This window comes from Castor canadensis, chromosome 13 (genome assembly GCF_047511655.1).
Source record: "Castor canadensis chromosome 13, mCasCan1.hap1v2, whole genome shotgun sequence".
NCBI lineage: Eukaryota > Metazoa > Chordata > Mammalia > Rodentia > Castoridae > Castor > Castor canadensis.
Window position 1 is genome coordinate 3,145,236 of NC_133398.1, and position 22,810 is coordinate 3,168,045.

Below are 22,810 nucleotides of genomic sequence, written 5' to 3' on the forward strand. Positions count from 1 at the left end.
GCTCCCTTGCTCACTAGTTAAAACCCTTGAGTTCCCCTCACCTCCCCCCACCCCCAGCGGCTGCCTCCTATTGGCTGGGGGTGAGAGCTGAGGGCCTCCTCTTGAGGCCTGGAGCCACTCTCCTTGGTTGGACGGGGCATCACCCTGTTGAGGCCTCAGCATCCCTGTCCCTTCCTCTGGCAACAGCACCCAAGTCTTCCTGGCAGCTTTGGCTCCTGCTACGGCAGTGGACTGGCACAACGAACAACCTCAACCAGTGAGGTTTCTGTCATCAACTCAAGAGCAGGATGTTCTGGGTCCAGGAGTGCAACTAAACTACACACAGTTCCCCAAAGCTGGAAACAAACCTCCAGAGGCTCCCAGAAGGCTAGAACATGTGTGTACACATGTGCCTGTCATCCACTCGTGTGCACACATACACATCTATGCCAGTGTGGGCATGTGTGTGGACACATGCATGTGTGCATATGCATGCACGTGCACACACGGACACATTTTAAACACTAAGACAGCTGAGAAATCTGAACATCAGATACTTAGTTCTGTGGGTACAAGTCTGAAGAACGGGTCTTGGTGGCACTATGCCAACGGTGATGAAAACTCTGGGTTCACACCCAAGTGCCCAGGAAGAGCTTAAGGTATAAATCTCTGAAGCAGGTGACAGGGCAGGGGGTGCACCGCACCACCGTCTCCACTTCTGTAATTGTTCATTTGTAATGGATACACTCAAGACATTCCCCAAAATGTTGTATCTCTGCCTGCCTGCCCACCATGGCTGACGACCAGCATAAGTGTCCAGCTTTCACAAGAAAAGGTTACTTTCTAAAAGAGCAAGGACTTCCAAAGCACACTGGGGCACCCTGGGAACACTGGGCAGACTGAGGGACAGTGGCCAGGGCCGCTGTCCTCCCCACAGGGTAACCATGTCTTTAGGGTCAGGAAATTTGGCCCATCCCCACGGGAGCAGGCAGTCTACAGGGCAGATGTCCCTGGAAGGCTGCAAGCAGGCCACACGTTGCCATTGAGCACTGTCGAAGCACAAAGCTTTACCTCAAATCCGGGTGGAGATGCCGACGTGAAACTGCCTCTCACTGGGCGGGGACACATGCACATCCGCTGAGAACATGGAGATGCCCCAGTGGTCGGAGGACGGCCACTGCACACAGGGAATGATGCATACCCTCACAGACATATAAACTAAATCTTTCATCAAAAGTCAATAAAAGCCGATTTGTGCATTTAAAAAGTTACAAAACTCTACTGAGACAATTAAAAGACATGAAAATCTTTATTTTCAAAAGAATATTTTTACACAAATCTACAACAGAGCTCAACTGTAGAAAAAATAAACTATACTCAGGGACACAGTACCTGGCATAGCAAGCAGCCCTCCCCTCCTAGGAGGGCTGCACCACCAGGACAGAGTTGGAAGGGCCTCTTGTCCCTCAGGAAACTCCACTGCTGTCCCTTCAGCAATGACCACCCATCTATCAAACAGGTGCAGAGCCCAGACCCACATGTCAGAGACAGAAGCCACCCTTTCACTGTAGCAATGGGCCTCTTCAGGTAGCAGGAAGCTTCTTTCCCAGCACCGTTCAGGATTTTACCTTCCCTGCTGAACAGCAACCACTGGAAGATTCCCAGAGAGCCTAGCTGGGGACTGCAGCCCCACTCCTCTACTGGGTCACCCATCTGAGGGCACTACAGACTTTACTCTGGACCCTTAACAATGGCTGAACTGGCTAGTCCAGACCCGGAGCGTCCACAGACCTGGGCCACCAGGCTTCCTCCACATAGAACACTGGCACTGCTGTGATGCGGCTGAGGCCAACCAGGAGAGGTAAATGTGCCTCCCCATGTCCCATGGTTCTCTACTATGCCAAACACACCTTACCCACCAAGGTCTCAGACAGCAAACCAGGGCTGGAACCCCTGCAGCACCTGCCTTGGTCCATGGGCTCAGCCTGCAGCAGTGACAAACTGCCATGCAGTTCTGAGTCTCGCCACCACCTCTCCCCAGACCTGATCACCATAAGCCGGGACAATGCACAGGCCCCAGCAGGCCAGGAGCTGGGAGGGAGAGGAGCCAGCTCCAGATGGCAGGAGGCTGTGCCTTCCAAGACAGGCTCTACCCTGTGCTCCTCTCCTTCCTGTGCTGGACACCCAAGCCTGACCTGAAATGGAAGAACCAGAACCTCCATGCATGATAGCACCAAAAGGCTGTTCCAGCTGAGCATCCCACCACACCAAGGCATGTGGCGCTCGGTGCCTGCAATGTCAGCCATCAGGAGAAAGGAGGCATAGCCAGGGGGCTGGTCTGTGGACAGCCTCCTGCCCTCTGTGAAACTGATTCCAAAACCCAGGTGGAGACAAGCTCACAGAGAACTCAGTGACCACAGCATTTGCAAAACCCCACCTTTTATTACCGTGAGTGCAGCTTGTCATGTGAGTACCAGTGACACAGGGGACGCTGTCTGCAACCACCATGCCCTCAGTGTATGAACTATGAACTCCAAAATACAAAAGGACTTCACAGAGAACAACTTACAAACTTCTGTGTTTTCCAGAAAGAGCTGGAAATGCACTGTGAACTACTACAGACAGGGCCCTATGAGCAGGCAAAGTCGAGACCTGACAAAACACACAGCAGGCCAAGGTTGGGGACAGGTCAGGCCAGAGCCCAGGTAGGGCCTGGTCACAGAGCCCACATTGGATAGCAAGGTATCAAAAGGGTACAGAACAATTACTGGAAAAAACACAACCCATGATAAATTGAACGTCACTCTTTTGTAATAAAAAATTAAAAATTTGTGTTGCCTCTGAGCACAGAGTAGACCAGGTACTTCTCCCTGGACAGGGACAGAGGAATTGGCAAGAAATGTCACAGCGACTGTAAGAACCTTCCGGTGGCACCCACTTCCCCTCAGCCAACGTCTTCAGAGGAGACGAACTCAGGCCTGTCCACCAGGCCAACCTGGACGCTCCTGCCACACGCACGTTTCTTGCCAATCCGGATCTTCTGGACCCGAGAGTCTCTCACGTGGCACCAGGGACTTAGCAGTCGCTCTTCCACAGTTTAATCGTTTTGTCGTTCTCTAATGCGGCTGAGGCAATGATGTTTTCTGTCGGGTGACAAGCCGTTGAGATCACAACATCTGAAAATGGAGAAAGTGCTCAGAATTGCTGGGCACTACCAAGCACTGCCCAAGCCTGCTGTGCACAGAGTCCTCCTCACCAGGGCCCAGGGCTGACCATTCCCACTGCCTCCCAACTGCATCCCAGGCAGGGCCACTGGCACCAAGGAGCCGCATGTGAGGTCAGCACCATCCATGCCTTCACAACTTTATGCCAACTGAACCCCAGGACATTCTGCCTGTTCCCTTGGGTAGCTTCACCCACCCCACACATGCCCAGCCACATATGGCAGACAACACCAGATCAAGGGAATGTCATGAGCCCAGGCCCACTCCTCAGGTTTTCCAAGAAGAGTGAAGCCCCTGCTCCCCCAACACCACAGAAGTATAGGGCAGGGGCAACCAGGACGGGTGCCTGGGAATCTGCATGAGCCACCACTCAGAGCCAGGCAGCAAGATATCCACTGGGCAGGCACAAGGCCAGAGCCAGTTAAGTGCAGCTCTCCCACACAAGAGACAGGGCATGTGGCACCCTGGAAAAGTTAGCGCCACATGTGTCAGGACCAGGGAGGAGTGCAGATGCTCTCCCAGGAGCCCTGGCTCTGAGTCAGGACCCACAACTCACCAGCCCTGTGACCTGGGACAAGAGTACCTGAGAGCAGCCTCCAGACTGGCCAAGTGCCTTCCTGTGCCTGTGGGGGCTGAGGAAGGAGCACAGGCAGCCCTGTTCAGTCTGAGACCGTACTTCCCTCCCCAACAAGGCTACATAAGGCAGAGCCCACCTGTGTGGCCCTGCAGCTTCTGAACAATCTCCTTCGTCTGCAGGTTCCAGATGTACACCAAGTTATCTTCAGAGCCAGACACAATCCACTGGGCCACACAGTGGCAGACAGGCAAGAAAACACAAGATCAGTGTTCAGGATGGAGGAATAGTGAACTTCCCTGTCACTTTTTGCCCCTAGTCCCCACCCATCCTTTTGGTAGCTTCTGTGCTGAACTCACAACACAAAGCTTCACCTCCTCTCCAACAGGGCCTGGTGCCGCTCTGAGCCCTCACTCTCACGGACATGCAAGCACCTCATATGACACCACAGGAGAGCTTCTGGCTAGAAGATGCTCCTTAGGTCACCTTCTGTTTCTGTGTCAGTCACATTTAGCCCAGAGTCACTACCAACTCTTAGACGTTCCACCAAGTTCAGTATAAGACTCAAGTCAGGCAGACCCAGTGTAGGAAAAGGCACCCTCCTCTGCTGGGGCAGAGGGCCCAACAGGAGCCGGCGAGTAGCCTTGGTGTTGGCAGTTTGCGCCTGGAGACACGTGAACAAAATGCCACACCTGTGCATCCTTAACAGTAAGGGCGAGACTGATCAATAAAGAGTCTAACTTCACAATGGACAGCTTGTCCCCAATAACCAAAATCCAGCAGATGCAGCAGCAGACCAGACATGTCCCTGGAACACTCAGTCCTGATGCTTGGGACACTGTGATTTCACTTTGGCCAGAAACCCCAATTTGTTTTGTCTCTCAGGACAAGAAGTCACCAGAGACGTATGTCCTCTCAGGAGGGAGCTTGCAGGGTAATGGTGGCACAGCAGGGACTCACCTTCCCGCCAGTCACGGAGAAATTGGCAAATATGCAGTATTTCTCATTCTTGTGACCAGTGTATGTCTTCAGGCACTGAAAAGGCAGGTGACAGACTGTTAGCGCCCAGCATTCACTTGCATTCCTGAGGATTCTAAGGTGTGGGTGCAGACATCTGACTGCTGGTAAGTTTTAGAAAGTGCACTGACCCTACAGGTGCAGAACCTACAGGGCCCAAGCTCTAACCACACATCAGCGGTCCACGAACGCCCCAGTCTGTAAGGAACTCGCACTGAACCAGTTCAGCGGAGATGGTCTAGAGTCCCCAGCCCAGAGTCCCTCCTGCTTCAGCTCAGGGGTGTGCTGTGCTACTGCCCACGCGTTGCCCAGGGACCACACACAGCAGGCCGGGCCAGCATGTGCCTGGAGCTCACCTTCCCCTTGCTGTAGTCCCAGAGTTTCAGCGTGCTGAAAGACAGAGAGACAGGGTAAGCGGCTGTCCCAAGGCTGCCTGTCTGAGGCTGTGCCCTGCCCCTGCTACAGCCATATCACGACAACCATTAGTGTCAAGCCACAGGCCCACTGGGCTGGAACCCCTCTTCCATGAAGGCAGGGTGCCCAACACTGAGGGGCTCTCCGGTCTGCCATGACACACGGGAACAAGCACAGAACCCCAAATACGTGCAATCCAAGGACAGACTTTTTAAAAAGGAAGATGCAAGTGCTGTCACCCCTGAAATCATTGGTCAGTCTCAAAAAGTATGAAGGAGGCGGGCAAGCATAGTAGAGTACACTTATAATCCCAGCTATGTGGTCCAAGTCCAGCGTGGGCAAAAGTATGAAATACTATCTGAAAAATAACTAAAGCAAAAACGCAGGAGGAGTAGCTCTAGTACAAGGCTCTGAGTTCAAGCCCCAGTGCCATCAAATAAAAGAAGAACGTGAAAAGTCATTTCAATTGCAGAGATGCCCAGAACAGATGGCACCAGAACCCCTCTCTGCTCATCCTAGGGGCAGATGTTCATCCTGACCATGGGGAGTGGAGGGCTGACCAGGGAAAACGCCTGACCACAGGACAGACCCTCAGGAGAGCTGGGCAAGGCCCAGTTGGTCCCTGAAGAGCCACACAGGGTACTCAGGTCAGACCCACAAAGACCCTTGGAGGCCACACACACCCCTTGCTCCATGCAGGAAGGTGACGGCCTGCCCTGTAGTCACCCAAGGAGCAGGTGAGTCCCCAAATCCTTCTGAAACCAGATCTACCCTGGACCTGTCCTGGACAGGATGGGCAAGTCTTCCTTCAGACCCTCAGCCACACTCCCGATTCTGAGCTCCAAAGGAACCTGCACCATGCCGAAGCATAAATACTTCCCACCAGACAGGTGGCTCAGAGTCCACAGTGGAGAGCACAAAGCCACCCCTCAGGGAAGTGGGAGCACTCACTTGTCCAAGGTTGCTGCCAGGATGTACTTGCCATTTGGGGAGAACTTCACAAACGACACGGGAGGATTATCGTCATCTGCATGGAAAACCGAGATGGGCTAACCTACAGCGGCAGGACAGGCAGAGCCTGCTCTACCATCACCTGTGCAGGACATCTGCAGGAGGTCCTTGTCACCAGTGCCAACACCACCACCCTTGTGGAGCCTCCAAGAGCCCTGAACACCACTCTCCCCCATCACTTGTCCCAGCAGGCATACTCTTCCTGATGCCTCTCAAACCCTCTATTCCCAAGGGTCCCCTCAGTCACCAGGACTTCAGGAACAAAGGGCAAGAGGCAAGCCCCATTCAGACCCCGGGCCTCCTGCCAGCACAGGGCATCCTCAGATGGGAACCTGTGAGGCCTGTGAGGAAGAAGGCTTGCAGATGCCCAACAAGGCTGAGAAGCCTCCCATGGAGGAAACAGCATGGGGCAGCCCACGGCCACCTGCCTACTTCATAGCCCTGCCCCAGTCTTCAGCAGGACGTCACCTCTGTTCCTAACGCCCTGGCTCCTAAGTTCAGCCCCAGGCTCTGGGAGACAAGAGGAGCTGAAGTGCCAGGTTTCCCATGGAAAGGCCAGTTTCCAGGGTGCAGTGACACTATGATCCTCACACCAGAACCGTGGAGTCTGCCCCTTGCTTGGGTGAAGAAGGAGGTGTGCCCCGGAGTGGGTCTGTCTGGCTTGCAAGGTCCCAGTTACCCGAGCCCATGCACGCGTTGGCTGGTGTGACCCGAGCACACGCATTACCACCATGGGCTCCCTGGGGGATCCGATCTCTTGGGATGGTCACCCACACTGCAAAGGCACACAAGACAGTGTGAGGTCTGACTGAGGCCACAAAGAGGCCCGTTAATTGAGCCGATGTGGAGCAGCCTCTGGTTTGTTGTTTTTGGCAGTGCTGGGGATGAACCCAGGGCCTGGCACATGCGAGGCAAGCGCTGTACACTGTACATCTCCATCCCTGTACTGAGGGGTCCTCGCCCAGGCCACCTCAGCAAGACAACCCCAATCTGTGCCTGACAGCCCGACTCCTAGGCCAGAGAAGAGACTGACAGGTGGCAGCCCCACCAGTCCAGCACTTCTTCCTCAACGCAGCCGGCAACCTAGGGCTCATTTAAATCCCAACCAGCACCTAGTCAGGTGTCACATTTTCCACAGATTTATCCAATCACAGATTGAAAATATCCGCATACGCACCCACCCACCCACCCCCCCCAAAAAAAATTCAGAAAGTTTGGAACAGCAAAACTTGAGTTTACCACAGGACAAGCACTGCCATGAAGCTCAGAGTGAAGCAGCGTGTGGGCCATCCTGCTAAAGCTCGGGGCATCGTCTGCCATCCATCTCCTCAAGTGCTCTACAGATCTGCCGCCAACAGTGCCATCTGTCTGAACCCGCACTTTTTCCTCCCTCATTATTAGGTCCTAACAAACACCGTCCTAACTACTTCCACCGCCCTTACGCTGTGGGAGGTACAACTCACGGAGAGATGACTTAAAGTGTAACAAAGGATGTGTGCTGGTACTATGCAAATGCTACACTATTTTCTACAAGGGACTTGCACATATGAGGATCTGTAGCCCTGGAAGGTCCTGGAACCTGGCCCCTGGGGATACCAAAGAATGGATGTACTTGAGCTTCAAGCTAGTTAGTTGAGCTCTCTGTGCTTCAGGTGCCTACCCCATACCTGTAGATGGCTGGGAAGATATAAGCCCTGAGTATATGTCTACAGTACCTGCTACATACCTGGATGGGTTTCTCAACACCAGGGAGGGTGGGAGAGTTAGATACCCGTCTCTGGGAGGGAGAGTACCGAAACTGAGGGATTCTGCTGTGGGAAGTCAGGGTGTGCCAGAAGGATGGCCCGGCACGCAAGAAAACCACTGTGTCCCCCCAAACTCACAAAGCCCACCCTAAGTCACAACAGGTGACCACATTAAGAGGAGGCCTTGGGTGGTCCCCATCCATCTGTCCTTACAAGGAAGATGGACACATATGTCTATATGGAGATGAGAACCAGTCTTGCCTATTCCTTGATCCTGGACATCCAGGCTCCAGGACCACAAGAGCAATCAACTCCTGTTCAAGCCTCCCAACCTGTGGTGTTCTGTCCTGGCCACCTGGCAGCCCAAGATAGCCATACTTGTTCCCCAACAGTCTAGAGAAGCAAAAGAGTCGGGAAGGCGCTGCTGCCCCAGGTGGGCACATCTCCCTTCCCCATCACCCACTCCCTCAAGGCCACATTAGCAGGAACCCGTAAGGCCAAGCCAGCCCTTTACATCTCTAAGGCTCTGACACTCTGGGCTGGCCTACAGTGACCAGTTCCTCAAAATCAACCCTCTCCAAGTAAAATCCTTCCAAGTCCCCCCACCCCCACTCCGGCCACAGCAGCAGCCCTGACCCATCTCTGCCTATCCTTTCCTCCTCATCTCCAAGAGAGAACTCAGGCCTGCACTCCTATTCCAGGGTTGTCTGCCTCACAGTCCCCTAGGGGCATGCCTCCCCAACACCAAGGGAGGTAGCCAGGAACGAGCAAGGGTTGGTGAGCATAGGTGGAGAGCCTGAAGGTCTAAAGCTGCTCAGAGCAATTCTGAGCAGATGGCACAGGCGGAGGGCCCCAAAGCAGCATCAAAGAAAAGACATGGCAGCAAGTTCAACAAAATGAGTACATTCCTACAGTCAAGAAAGAAGGTGATGGCAGTGGGGTGGGGGGGCCAATAGATGGGGAGGCCTCCTCCAAAGATCGCAGGCCCAGGACAGAGGAGAAAGGCAGCCTCATGAGAATGGAAGGCTCCATAAGGCCAAGGCTAGCACAGGCAGCAAACATGGCGAGAAGCCCTCCCCACAGCACTCACCAATGAGCGTCTTCAGACACTGGCCTGAGGCGGTGTCCCAGATGCGGCTTCAAAGCAAGAACAAAAACAGTTGAGAAAGCCAATCACTATAAGAAACCTGGGTGTACTAGCACTAACCTGATGAGTTTTAGGGCCAGCACTTTCCCTTCTTTCATTATCTATTTTTTTTTTTATGCTTCTCTTACATTCTAGGGACAGATGAGGCACTACACCTGCAAACAGCCTTCATCTAGTAGACTGTGGACAAGCCCTCTATACTGTCCATCTTGGCACAAAGACCAAGGTGTACTTCCCCTTCACCCTTTTTGGCCTGGCAAAGGCCAAAATGACAAGCATGCAGTCCACTGCAGTGGGACGTGCTTAAGGCAAGATGTGATTTTGTGGACATCCCTTCAGTGAAGTGAAAAAAGAACATATTCAGAACAGACAAGCCAGGCTCAGCTACTGGCCCAGTTCCAGGGTTTCTGAGACTTTTGACCACACACACACACACACACACACACACACACTCTCTCTCTCTCTCTCTCTCTCTCTCTCTCTCTGACACTGGAACACACACTGACAGGCTCCCACCCTTCTATGGCAGACTCCTAACAGCAGGGTGCAGGATGAAGGGGACACACGTATTCAACGCACTGGAGTAAACAGACTGTCCTCCCACATTCCTCCACGTCCCTGCATCTTCATCCAAGCTAGACCTTATTCCCTAAGGTAAGAATGCCATAATGGCTACTTAGTGTGAGCTCTGCCCTCCCTCCACCCCAATCAGGAGAGATCCTACAAGGCTGATTTCAGCACCACTAGTTCCCTTGAATGCCCTGGTTACTCTACCAACTCTGAGGACCAAGAGTCAGCTCTCGTCCTCTTCCTCTTCACTTCCCTAATTCTCTCAGCTCAATTACACTTCTCTGTGGATTTTACTTTACTTTCTGAGACAGCGTCTCACTGTGCAGCCCAGGTGGTGCTCAAGCTTGCAATCCTCCTGCCTCAGCATCTGGAGTAGCTGGGACCACAGGCATGTGTCACCATGTCTGGACCCTCTATGGATTTTAAATCCACTCTACTCAGTAGCAAAACACCCTGAAGGGCTGAAGGGTTCTAAATGCAACTGCAGCCAGGCGCTGGTGCTCACGCCTATAATCCTACCTACCTGGGAGGCTGAGATTGGGAGGATTTTGGTTCCAGGACAGCCAGGACAAATATTTCATGAGATCCATCTCCAAAATAACCAGAGCAAAATGGACGGGGGGTGTGGCTAAAGTGTACCTCTTAAAGAGTACCTGCTTCACAAGCGCAAAGGCCTGAGTTCAAACCCCAGTCCCACCAATAAATGAATGAATGAATGAATGCAACTACCTTACAGCACACAGGCTCAGGACAACTACACTGAACACCACTGCAACTCATTCTCATCCTAAACTCTCTGGTGTGTCCTCTAGGCTGGACACTATCAACTCACTGAGTCTTCTGTTCTCTGGTTAAACATCCTGGCACATCTGTCTCTGTCACTATCACCCAGAGACCTTTCTCCCACCTTCTAACTGGTAATTACTAACAAAGAAAAAGGGAGTTTATCTTCAAACACCCACAAATGAGCAACTCCCAATCATGGCCACCAAGGCCTGTGGTAGAGTCTGGGTTGTGCAGCTCACACATGGTTTAAGACACTGGTCTGTCACCAGCTGAAGACAACTGGCAGGTGTTTATACCTGCCTCCACTTCCCAAATGAGAAATGAAGATCAACAGAGAAAAATCAAGGCACCATCACAGGTTAAATAGACAAAAACTTTGCTAAAGCATCATATAAGTGGCTTTTAAGTTTTTAAAAACAGACAGACCATCTACAAAGAGATGCATCTCTGTCCATCTTTCACACAACGATTTTTACTTTCTTATCACCTTAACTAGAAACTCCAAACAACGCTGAAAGGACGAATGGCCACGCTGGCTTTGCTCACGACTTGCAGTTTTAGCAAGTCACCATGTGTCACAAAATCTGAGTTCCCAGTACATAGCTGGCAATATTGGCCTGTGCTGCTAAGGGTAGGATTGGCTGCTGGACACTATCAGGTACCTTTGACCTCTACTAGTAATAAACTACATACGGCTATTTGTCTTTAACTTGTTGAGATAATTAGATCACGGGTTTCCTGATTATTTATGCCATTATAATCCTGCACTATTGAGCAAACTCACTTGGTCATGGTATTTTTTTGGTGTGCTGCCGGATGCAGCTTGCTAGCATTTTCTGTGGAATTCTGGCATCGATGTACAGCAAGCTGCCTTTGGGTTCCAGGCCTAGCAATCAGGTTTGGGGAGCAAGTCATGCCATATTACCTTTCTCTTCCTCTGGTCTGGAAACAGCCAGAAACCTTACAAGTTTGTATTTGGCTGGATTTGTGTATATAATCAGAGGGACCAACATTACTTTCAGACGGCTGGCACCTCCCCAGGATCCTCAGCTCTACTCCCTGGCCGTTCAGAAAGCAGGGTAATCTCTCCCTAGAGCCCAGAGCACACTGAGGCAGCTGGGCCACCTCTTTCTCCTCTATCCTCCCTGAATTTGTGGCCTCCTCTTCAATTTCTAATCTTGCTCATTTTTGCTTTCTCCTTGTTTGGGCATACAAAGGTTTTAACTCTTTATCAAATACACCTGATATAAATTTTCCTATTTACTTTCCCATTCTTCCACCTTTTAACTTTACAAGTTCCTACTGCTTCTCTGGTATACCTTAATTTTTTGAAAGGTTCTGTGGAGCAGGGTCCACACACAACTCAAGAGACTGTCCCAGGCTTTAAGATGTCCAGCACTCCCAGGTTGGTCAACACACCAAGGTGCTGGGAGCCAAGCTGCTGCAAGGGATGCCTGGAGATCCCCTTCCTGCTGAACCCCCCGGCTCACTCAAGTCTCTTCCACCTGTCTCTTCCTGAGTTGTACCCTTTATGGCAAACTGGTAAATGGCTGCATTGAATTATGGCTTTATCCTTGGTTGCTACTGGGCAGCATAGGGGCTGCAGCTCATCCTAGTGACCAAAAGTCACCACCATGTGGGCACTGGTGGGTTCTCCCTGCAGGATGGCTTGGTCTTCAGATGTCCGTCTCCCTCCAGGCCCATCCTGAGTGTGGATGGGACCATGTGTGCTGGCTACAGACTGGGCCTCTGGGGCTCCAGCTGGCACACCCTCATAGGTCCCCAGTTCCCTGTTGGCCAACATTCTGTGGAGTCGGACTAGAAAGCAAGTTTCATGTACACTGCCATCTGGGTTCCGACAGCCTCGAAGTACCTGGCCCCACTCTCAGGGCTGCCCTGCCTGTGACAGTGACAACATAGCACATGGTGAACCTGCACAGTTGGAACAAAAAGGCTCTTCTTTATATTTTGGAAGAACAGACTTTATTTTGTTAAATAAACTTTGTGCAAGAAAAAAAGGAAGTATTTTGTTTATAGTACACAAGAGACTCCATACATAGCGACTAAACAACTAATGGTGCTGACCAGCTTCATTAAATCCTAAGTCCTCTTCTGTCAGAGTTAAAGCAAGGTATTAACAACCTCACAGGGCTGAGAATGTAGTTCAGTGGCACAGCACTTGCACAGCACTTGCCCAGCACCAGATAAATAAATATGAAGTCAAGTTCTCCTACGTGTCTAGGTCTTATTCCTCAGCTTCTGGTCACTGTGCTCCATGATTCTTTCTCATCAGTCCGCCTGGTATGTTCCTGGCTTCTCTCTGTTGTCCTTCAACTCCACTCTCTTTGCTGTGCACTAGCATAACATCACTTGCCTGTCCTCATGCTCACACCCTCCCGATCGCTTCCTTTTAGGTGTTTCTTAAAGGAACTATTGAGTCAGAAGGATTTTTAAAACCCAAACTTGACAGCCCTTCATGAGGGTACTCAGCATGTCCACCACTCCCGTAAACCTAATATACTGCTTCCCATTTCCTCCACATAATCTGGTATGTGCTATTCCTGCTGCTGTCTGTCATCTTTTTTATTTCTGCTCAATGTGGACATGCTTCTAGCCACACTTCCCATCAACTGGGAAGTCCTACTAGCATCACCAACCCAACCCAATGGCTGTCACAGTTCCCTTCATCCCTACCATCTCCTCCAAACCCAGAATACACTCCAAAATCTTCACTCCCACACCCACCTCACTTTGAACTCAACAAGTGTAAACATTCACTTGTGCATTTTCCCTATGTCTCCTAAAGAACCCAAGCACTTACATCACAATCTCCCCATCAGCTTTGCGGTACAATCTTCAGCCTTAACTGCAAGTTCTTCAGAGCCCACAGCCCCAGCTCCTCCTCCTGTTCCTAAGCTGGTATCTGTTGATTCACCTGCCCAGGGCTCACTATGTGAGCTCAGTTGCCCACTTCCTGTGAGCTTAGGGTCTGCAAGGAGCTTCCGTTCCCACCTGGGAGGCCTAAGACCCTTCCCCTGACCTTGCCAGCCTTGCCATTTCCCTTTGCAACTTTTCACAGCTTGGACTCACGTACCGTGTCTGTCAACATGTCTGTAGCCCACTGAGGCACAGCTTCTGGAAGGTGAAGGTGCATGCCCCCTCCTTTCATTAAACCCCAAAGCTGGAACAGTGTAACCCACAGGCCTTGACTTACTTTGTTATATGAAGTAAGATCTCTCACTTACCAGAGACCATCGTAGCTACTCGAAACTATCAAGGATCCATCCCGATTAAAATGAACCTAAGTATTAAAGAGGGGAGAGGACAAGAAAGCTTACTTCTTTGACACCAGCACACGGTTTCTTACCCAATGCCCTCCTACCCATGGATGCCATGACAGTGGGGATGTACCTGGCCACGCCTTTCCTTTAAATACTACTCATGGCCCAGACGCTCCAACAGGATGCAGGAGCAACTCAAATGAAATGGCAGTCTTCCCATCAGTCTGTTTCAGAATGGATGATTGAACCATACATAAAGAATCAGCTTCAAAAAGCATCATTTAAATACAGCTTCATGAAGGAGATGTGGCGTCTAGATCTGTATGTTCATCTGTCCTGTTATGAGGACATCCTGACAAAGCCAGTATGGTTAAAGGTAACTCCCCTGACTGCACAGTAAGAAAGAATGGCAGACTACAGGGCTGGACAGAAACACCCACTCTTCCAGTGAGTCTGAAGACTGGAGCTCTGGTGCCCTTTCCCTTGGCATGCACCAATGAGCGACATGGGTAGCCTCAGTTCCAGACACCTGAACCACCGCCACCTCAGAAGCTGAGCAGGCAGAGCCCCTCAAGCTTACAGGAGACATCAAGGAAATCCAGGCCTCTTGAAACCTGGTGTTTGGGGGCAACTAAGTCTATCTGCCACGGCCCCACAAGACAACCAAGGGCTTTTCCAACCATTTACTCTGCCTGACACCTGCCCTCTCACCACAGAGGCAGACTGAGATACCTGATAGGAAGAAACTGCGCCTGACAACGGCTGATTCAGTTCAGTTGTTTTTACTCCTTTTCCAAGTGAATCTCCAGTGGTAATAAGAGGAATCATGATGCTAAGAGTTAGAGCCTATCATAAATTTCTATTTATTTTATTTGAGTCCTTGACAGATGTGACCCAGAACAAAACTTTTTAAAAACAAAATGCATTGTTAAAAATGCCTTGTTCCCTCCTATGGGACATAATTTCCTTTGTGAAATTAAGCCATACAAGAAACTCCTGTGCAGCTCAGTGATGAGGCTCAGGCAGTGTTTCCTCCACCTCCCATCCGAGTTGCTCAGCCCTGAACACTAACACTCCTGGGTTAGGGGTCCTGTGCAGTTCAACCTAGTCCCTCATTCGTGAGATGCCGCAGTATATAGCTGCAACAATCAACCACCTCTAAATGTAGTCAGGTTCACTACCACAGAGATTGCTGGAGGGCTGTGAAGCACAGTGGCAGCTCAGTCTCCACTTCTGAATTCTGACTCAGGGGTCAGCAGTAAGGACTGAGAACATGGTTTTCTTTGAGACAGTCTCTCCATATAGTACAGACTGGCCTCAAACTCACCACCCTCCTGCTTCTGGCTTGCAAGGGCTGAGATTATAGGCTTGTGCAAGAGCATGTACTCTCAAACACGTTCCTGGGGATGCTGTCACTGCTGGCCCAGCGACCTCACCTAGAAAACCACTAGGCTGGACTCCCTAAGAGCGCTGTGAGCCAGCCACAGCTATGACTACCTTCCGGGCAGCTATCTGCATGAGTAAAGTCAAGAGCAGGTGAAACTGACAGATTTTATTTAACCGCATATATGTAAGATGCTTCAACATGTAAACTACAAAAGTTATTACAAGACACTTCGACATACTTGTTTGCTGCGCTAAGTCTCTGAAATCCGAAAGCATAAATACCACATTCCAGCTCCACCTGTGTCTGGGTGCCAAAGTCAGTGGCCTGCACAGTGTACAGTGGCTCTCAAAGTCCTGCTAGCAGCTGGGGACAGCCTACTGTCGCCCCCACTGTTCCCACCAGCTGTGCTGACAGGATGCTCGTGCAGGACCAGCTACTCAACTGTGCCCACCTGGCTGCCAGCCTCTCAAAGCTTTTTCAACCCATGGCAATTCATCTACCCAAATTCATCCCTTTCTTTAAACATGAAAAATAAGGCTCTTATGGAGGCCAATCTGCTGAACAGTAATGAGCAGACGCGGGTTCCCTAAACTCACAAGGCCAGCTGCTCTTCACTTGACCAGAAGCTGGCCAAAGTGGCCTAGCTTTCCCATTCAACCAGCGTTCAGGTGAGAAGCAACAGGGCCATACTGTGCAGTCTAGGAGCAACAAGTAGGGCAGCAAGACAAAGCCCACCTCTGGTCAACAATCAACAAGAGCCATCAGCAAGGGTGAAACACGGCTGACAGCCAAGTGAGAACTGGGTGTCCACAAAGGCAAATGGCAGGCCACAGACTGCAGCCAGGGTGTAGGGACAGAAGAGGGCCTTCAGTGGAAGCCAGCCCTGAACTGACAGATGGGAGGAGCCAGCAAAGGGCTCTCTGGGCCTTGATGTCTCCAGCTCCAGGGTACACCTGCTTAACTGTTCTACAACGATGCAAAGCCATGCAAACAGAACAGTCAATGTACCTTTTGACAAAAGTGGGGTTACAAAAGTCTCCATTGAAGGTTAGTGGCTAACAGTGTACCATGGGCATGGACTTGCATGGACATCCAAGATGTCCAAGGGGCCTTTCTGAAGTGGAAGACAGCAGCTAGAGACAGCACCACTGTCATTTTAAAATAGAACAGTGGTAGCCAGGTGCCAGTGGCTCACGCTGCAATACTCACTGCTCAGCACAGAGACCAGGAGGATCACCATTCGGAGCCAGCAAATAGTTGGCAAGACCCTATCTTGAAAAACCACATCACAAAAAAGGGCTGGCAGAGTGGCTCAAGTGGTAGAGTGCCTGCCTAGCAAGCATGAGGCCCTGAGTTCAAACCCCAGTACTGAAAAAACAAAATAGACCAGCGGTGAGGAAGGCTGGAAAACACATGTTTAAAATAAAAGACCCCAAAAAGATGGACTCTGAGCTCTCAGAGTCACACTGACCATACAGACCATCTATACTTGGGGGTCACTTTTCTGGGTTAAGTGTGCACAAGTTACTTCTGCAAAAAACTGGTTTGAAATCCTACCTCCAATCTCAGTGCCCTGCAACTGTTCCCAACCACTGCCCAGTCACACAGTCCTTTGCATGAAGACCATTTCACTAGTGTGTCCCTTACTCACTTGCCATCCCCAGCATGAAAATGACTTCTACCTGATTGTGAGCCCATATGGCTCTAGAGAGCAGAGGCAGCCAGCAGAAGACAACCGGGCCTGTGTACACCCTGCACAATGCATCTCTGCACAAAGGGCCCTACACGCTAGTGGTGGCTTTAGGCCAGTGAGGACCGTGCACAGGCTGGAACACCCTTCTGCTTTCCAAGCCTGAAAATGCTTAAGATTCTGCACCCACAAGACTTAACTGAGTAGCCCATTTGTGGGTTACTGGGACAGTTTGCCGACACCCAATCTTACCCTGTAGGACCCTACTCTGCAAAGACACAAACATGACTACAGAACCACCTTGGGCTCCTTAGGACTATTGGGCAACTTTTTTGTTGGTGCTGAGGATGGCACCCACACCTCATGAATGCTAACCAAGCACTCTACTACTGAGCTACATCCCCATTCCTAAGTCACTTTCCAGAATGGGACCATTTGTGATCATGTACATGGTCTGAACACTGAGATGGTGGCCGTGCAACAAGACATACCACATACATTCACTACTGAGGGCCCCAGCACCTACAGTTCTCACAAGTGGGTCATCCCAGCCACCCCATCAATCAAAGCTACTCCACTCAAAACTCACCTTACCTGTGGCCACTCTGCCCATTTCTTAACTCCCCTGTTCTCCAAATGCCTTTCCAGGCCTGGTGGCATGCTGGATACCTCCCACTAAAAACACTGGCCACATGCTTTCCCTGTACTCCCTACAGGAACCCAACCCACCCATCCTCCATGGTACACAGGACTAAGAGGTCTCGTGACCCCAGAACCCAACCTCTGGTCACCCAGATGCTGTGTGCCAGAATAATCAGCCAGACACAAGCCAAGTCCACGTGTCAGGCAGGACTTACAGCTGAGACTGGATCCGAATGAGCAGGCAGAGTTTTGAGGCACTTCCCTGTCTTCACATCCCATATCCTCACACTTTCATCAAACTACAGGCAAGAGAGAAGATTAAAGTGATTCCACAGGACCCAAACCTACCCCTCACCTGGAAGCTCACCTGCCCACCCCACACTGACCACTGGTACTTGACACTGCACATCATAGCAACCCCTCCCCCCCGGAGGAAAACCTGCGCACTTACAGACCCTGAGACGATGAGGTTGGACTGTGGGTTGAAGTTGCAGCAGAAGACATAGTTGCTGTGTCCCTTCAGGGTCTTCAGACACTTTCCCTAAAGCACAGTGGAATCAGACCACCTGCTCCCAGGAGCCATCTCCCCAGACACCAGCCTTTGGCTTCCCAGCAAATCTGACCACCTCTTAGTGTCTGGCTATTCCCATCCCTGTGTACAGCTCTCCTCCTGCCCTTCCTCAGCCACACAAACCTCCCTTGGAGAAGACCAGAGTCTCTTACCGAGCTCACATCCCATATCTTCAAGGTTTTATCATCAGAAGCAGACACAAGGAGGTTAGAATCAGATGACCAGGCTACGTCAGATATTCCCTTGGAAAGGAAAACACACAATTACCATCTTTTAAGACAAAACCCAAACAGCCAATAAAAAGTCAAAATTCCAACGTAGAAGACACACACAGGGCCCAGAGGAAAAGGCCACTCTTGGTGGCTCTCCCAGGCCCCTAAAAACACAAGAAATAGATCACCACAAAGAAACACAGGGGAACTTCCATCTGCATCCACCAGCCCAGGCCAGGCATGATGCTCAGATGGTCCTGCCACCCTGCTCGACACCATGTCACAGGGGACCTACCAGCTTGTGACCAGATATGGTTTTCTCAAACTTTCCATCATATGCTCCCCAAATTTTAATGAGTTTGTCAGCAGCTAAAAGAAACAAAACACAGCTGAGGCTCAGAGCAGGAATGTAGTACAGGGACTGTGCTGTCCCACACTGCACTCGGGGAGCCAGCATGCTGCTAAGCGTGGCCATGTGCAGGAAGGCCAGGCCCCCAGGCCACTTCACTTCAGAGCGGCAATGTTCTGGAGAGGGAACAGGTAGCATGCTAAATGATCCATGGCAGAATTAAGAAGTCACACAACCCACCCCACCCCACCCCACCCATTTCTTGTCCACAGCTCAGACCATCTCTCCCAGCAGTGGTACTCAACAATACGCACACGAACTTGCCAGCCATTCTCCATTCGGGCTGAATTTCACAGAGGACACCGCTTTGGTGTGGCCAGCCAGGGTGAATTTTAGAGCATAGTTGGGTTTAACAGGAGTAGGCTGTTGGAGAGACACAGTACAACTTCAGTGAGCCATAAGTAACCACCACTGTCCAATTCAACTGACTTGGTTCCTAAAATTTAACTCCAAACTCAGGCCTATCTTTTTAGCTCCAAACTCATAAGCCATGGGCCCACTAGAAACCTCTTCTGATGTCACCCTTCAAACTGACCAGAGCCAAGTTTGAGCTCATTATCTGCCCCTCAAACCTCTGCTTCTCCTGCAGCCCCGCCCCCCCACCTCAGCACTCTAGCTCTACCATCCAAGCTAGATGTCCAAGGCCCCTCCAGGCCCCACCCACCCCAACCCCACAAAACACCTGGCACTGCTGAGCTGCTGGCTGAACCATACCCCTTCCACCTCCCTGAATGAATATGAAGGCCGGGCACCCTCTGCTATAATACCCAATTCCTGTTGCCTGGGGAGGAGTCTGAAGACTTGTATAGGAGCTGAAACTGTGGGACTGGGTGGAGGTGCTTATTCAGAGAGGTTTTCTGGGTTCTACAGACTCTTACAATCAGAATAACTTGCTCTTCTTATACTCCCCCCCCAATAGGTTTGGGAATCCCTGTCATTCCATTATGTGGTCAATAAATAAAATTAGCAGCATATTTAAGTGAGTACAGGAACCTAGACTAACAAGCTTGAGATAACACCCCCAGGAACTTCCAAAGCCTGTTTGGCCAGAGGCTCCCAAGGAGCCCTGGCACGCACCTTACTCTGTGTGGCCGACGAGGAAGGGGTGGGTTGTGCTCTTGCAGCCTCTGTCTCGGGCTTCTTCTCCTCCGTGGCCATGGCTCAGTAGCCCACCAGGAAGGGAGCCGTGGGTGGGGATTCACAATGGAAGAGGCTGTCTGCTAACCGAACCCTACAGAGGGGATCTATAAACAAATCATTCCTTTTAAAAATGAATTTGGGGGGCTGAGGATGTAGCTTGGTGGGAGAATGCTTGTCTAGCACGTGAGAGTCTCTGGATTTGATCCCCAGCACCACAAAAAAAATGAATTTCCAGGAAAAAGGATAAAAAAGAAAAACATGTGACCATCATATTGTGCCCTGTAGCAATTAAGCTGTTCCAAACTGAGCAACCTGACTATCCCTAACTCCAGGCTAACACTTTCAGCAACTCACTGAGATACCCTGCTCTTTGCAATCCTAAGACTACACCCTCAAGAGAACTTCAAATTGTGCTACCTAGGATGTCTACAGCAATGCAGCACAGCGTACGCAAACAAAATGCAATTCGCTTCAAAGAGTCCTTGACACACTAAAAAACAAAAAACCCAAGGCTTCTGACAGAAACTACCTGGCCACATGACAGCAAACTGGGCTTCAGGGTGCAAGTGTTTGGGAGCTCATCCAAATCCTAAGACAAGTCCAAGGGCCTCGGCACATTAACAGCCCTGTCTGCAAAGAGGAACATGCTCCTGGCAGCCTGCCTCAGGGGTGGATGCAAGGCTGTCTACCAGAAAGTTACCACTCTACAGGGCTCTACCATGCACCAGACAGGACACCGTCTTCAAAAGACCTGCAAGAGCAAACCAGAAGGGGCCCACCTCTAGAGTTTCCATGTCCTAATGTCTATAAAAGCCGCCCAAAGTACACCACCAAAACTCTGCACACAAGTAATAGGATGCAGAGGAAAAAGGACTGCAGCTCAATCTGGTTTGCTTGACAACAGACCACCAGAAACAAATGAGCGACAGTTTCCTCTATCACAGGTGCTGTTATGGCTTACATCTCAAAAGCACACCAAATGACTCTGAAAGAGACAAATTATTAAAAAGGAGAGCCACTAGCCTGGCACCAGTGGCTCACGCCTATAATCCTAGCTACTCAGGATGCAGAGATCAGAAGGATTGCAGTTCAAAGCCAGCCTGGGCAAAAAAGGAGAGCCACCTTGCAGATGTCATGCTTGACATGCTTGCAGATGTCACCAGCCATCAGATCCTCAACCATTAACATGAGTGTGCACACGATAAACTCCAGCTTGGAGCTTAAAATTGAAATCTTGCACAGGCCCAGACAAAAGTGAAATGGAGGCCATCCAAAAAAAAAAAAAAGAGCATTGTCTTCACAGACAGAGAGAAATCACAACACCGACTGCGTAGAACACAGGGACAGAGTGGGAGAAGGGCAGGTGCCATGGATCTGTCCAGGAGTCAGAGCTCTGGCCACTTATTCTTAACACAACTTGGCTGTGCCACGGTAACCTCATGGCCATCTTTTCCTTGGTGGTCTGAACTGACAGCAGGAGAGAGGCACTGAGGAAAACTAAGCAAAAAAAAAAAAAAAGCTGGAAAGTTTCATTTGGAAGATGCTAGCACCACTCCTGCCCTGGTGAAGGGGTGGGGCTGAAGCAGCTCTTTTTAGCAAAAGGAGACTGGCCTACATGTGGGGTGTGTGGTGACTCCTGCAGACAAGTGGCTGCCCTCAGGCAAGAAACAACCCTTAGGTGGTCTTACAAGAAAGCGTTTAGGCTCACAAAACATTAACATATGAACAAGCCCATGGGAAAGGTCCAAGGCTTAAGCATCTTTCAGAACACTCAGGTGTCTCTGTGGAGCAACAGTTTTCAGGCTACAAGCGATCAGGAAGAAGGAGTTCACCTCCGCAGCCACCTCTTGGCAAACACAGCTTCTCACCCAGGTGAGCATGACCACAGAAGATACAGTACCTAACTCTGCGAGCTTTTCCAGGCCTGGCGTCAAATGCAGTCTCCTGGGCTGCACCTCAGAGACTCAGTGCACAGGTGTGGAGAGACAGGAAGGAATCGCGTTTTAAACATGCACCCGGGTGATCGCAGGTGGCCAGTCGCACTGAAATCCGGGCAACACCTCTACCTGACCCGGCTCCAGGGTACCCGCTGTGGGCATCTTGCCTGGGACCACTGCCTACTTACCTACCTGCCTTCCCTAGGGGTTACAGAGCACTTGCCCCAACCAAAGCCTAGAAACCCTTTGGCTACGGAAGTGAGGTGCCAAGCAGGTAGGAACTTCCATGGGGACCCAGTGAGAGGCGTGTTACAAGAGCCCAAGCTGACCCTAGCAGACCAGAGAGAAGTTGGTTGGTTCCCCCCATGGCGACACAGGACCGCAACCCAGGGACCCCAGCCTGGACGAGGTGGGCCTGGCGGCCCGGGCCAAAGGGACCGGCGGGGCGAGGGCACCGCACATGGACGGGGGCTCCCAGGCCCGGGGGTGGGGGGGTCTCTGGAAGGGCAGTAGAGGGGAGGAGGGGAAAAGAGGTCGTGCCCAGGTCTTGTCACGGGCCGCCGGGGAAAGAAGATCGGGGCGCGAGCGGCGTGGCGGGCGCCGGGGCGCGGGGTGGCCACGAGGCGGATTGGGGTGGCCGGGTCGGGGCGCGGCCGCAGCGGACCGGGCCCGAGGCCCGCGGGACACACGTGCGGCGGCCTAGGTTCGGGGAGCCCGCCCGCCCCACCGCCACTCGCCTTGCGCCCGTGGGCCGGGCCGCCCGCTTACCTGCCGGACCGCGGCGGCGGGGCCGGGCGCTCGGGCGTCTCGTCGGCCGCCCCTGCGCGCGAGCGCGGACAAGCTGCTAGACGCGGCGGCGGCGCGGGCGGCGGGCCGCAGCGCGCGTGCGCGAGGGGCGGGGCGGCGTCGGGGGGCGGGGCGACGGGCTGCAGCGAGGGTCAGAAAGCCTGGGAGGCGCAACGCCTTAAAGGGGCAGTGCCCAGCTCGCGCTTCCGCTTCGGAGGCCTGCATCGCGGGTTTGGCTAGTGCAGGCCCTTCCTCTGCCCCTTCTGAAGCTCCAGGTATAGAATGACG

At 51.7% G+C, this 22,810-nt stretch overlaps 1 protein-coding gene across 2 annotated transcripts; it reads right to left on the reverse strand.

Moving 5' to 3' along the window:
• Positions 1-1,264: 1,264 nt before the first annotated feature.
• Wdr5 (WD repeat domain 5) lies at positions 1,265-22,610 on the reverse strand. Of its 2 annotated transcripts, none has more exons than XM_020177348.2 (14): positions 22,505-22,610; positions 19,737-19,903; positions 18,914-19,022; positions 18,546-18,619; positions 18,191-18,280; positions 17,919-18,008; positions 17,683-17,766; positions 13,713-13,768; positions 9,055-9,101; positions 6,160-6,235; positions 5,151-5,184; positions 4,738-4,812; positions 3,917-4,004; positions 1,265-3,155 (listed from the first exon to the last, which is right to left on the reverse strand). In XM_020177348.2, the coding sequence occupies exons 2-14, from the start codon at positions 19,815-19,817 to the stop codon at positions 3,055-3,057; spliced, it is 1,005 nt and encodes a 334-aa protein (XP_020032937.1). In that variant the 5' UTR covers positions 19,818-19,903; positions 22,505-22,610; the 3' UTR covers positions 1,265-3,054. The 2 variants fall into 2 exon arrangements, with proteins under 2 accessions (XP_020032937.1, XP_020032938.1); XM_020177349.2 differs by having other exon boundaries at positions 19,737-19,890; positions 22,505-22,607.
• Positions 22,611-22,810: the final 200 nt, after the last annotated feature.

What these genes read in the sequence shown, in the direction of transcription:
- Wdr5 (XM_020177348.2), bottom strand. Translation starts at nt 19,817, where the DNA reads ATGGCCACGGAGGAGAAGAAGCCCGAGACAGAGGCTGCAAGAGCACAA. An exon ending in CGTCGGCCACACAGAGTAAG is followed by an intron (nt 19,023 to 19,736) that starts GTGCGTGCCAGG and finishes TCTCTCCAACAG; the next exon opens with CCTACTCCTGTTAAACCCAA. An exon ending in GGGACTACAGCAAGGGGAAG is followed by an intron (nt 4,813 to 5,150) that starts GTGAGCTCCAGG and finishes CTGCCTTTTCAG; the next exon opens with TGCCTGAAGACATACACTGG.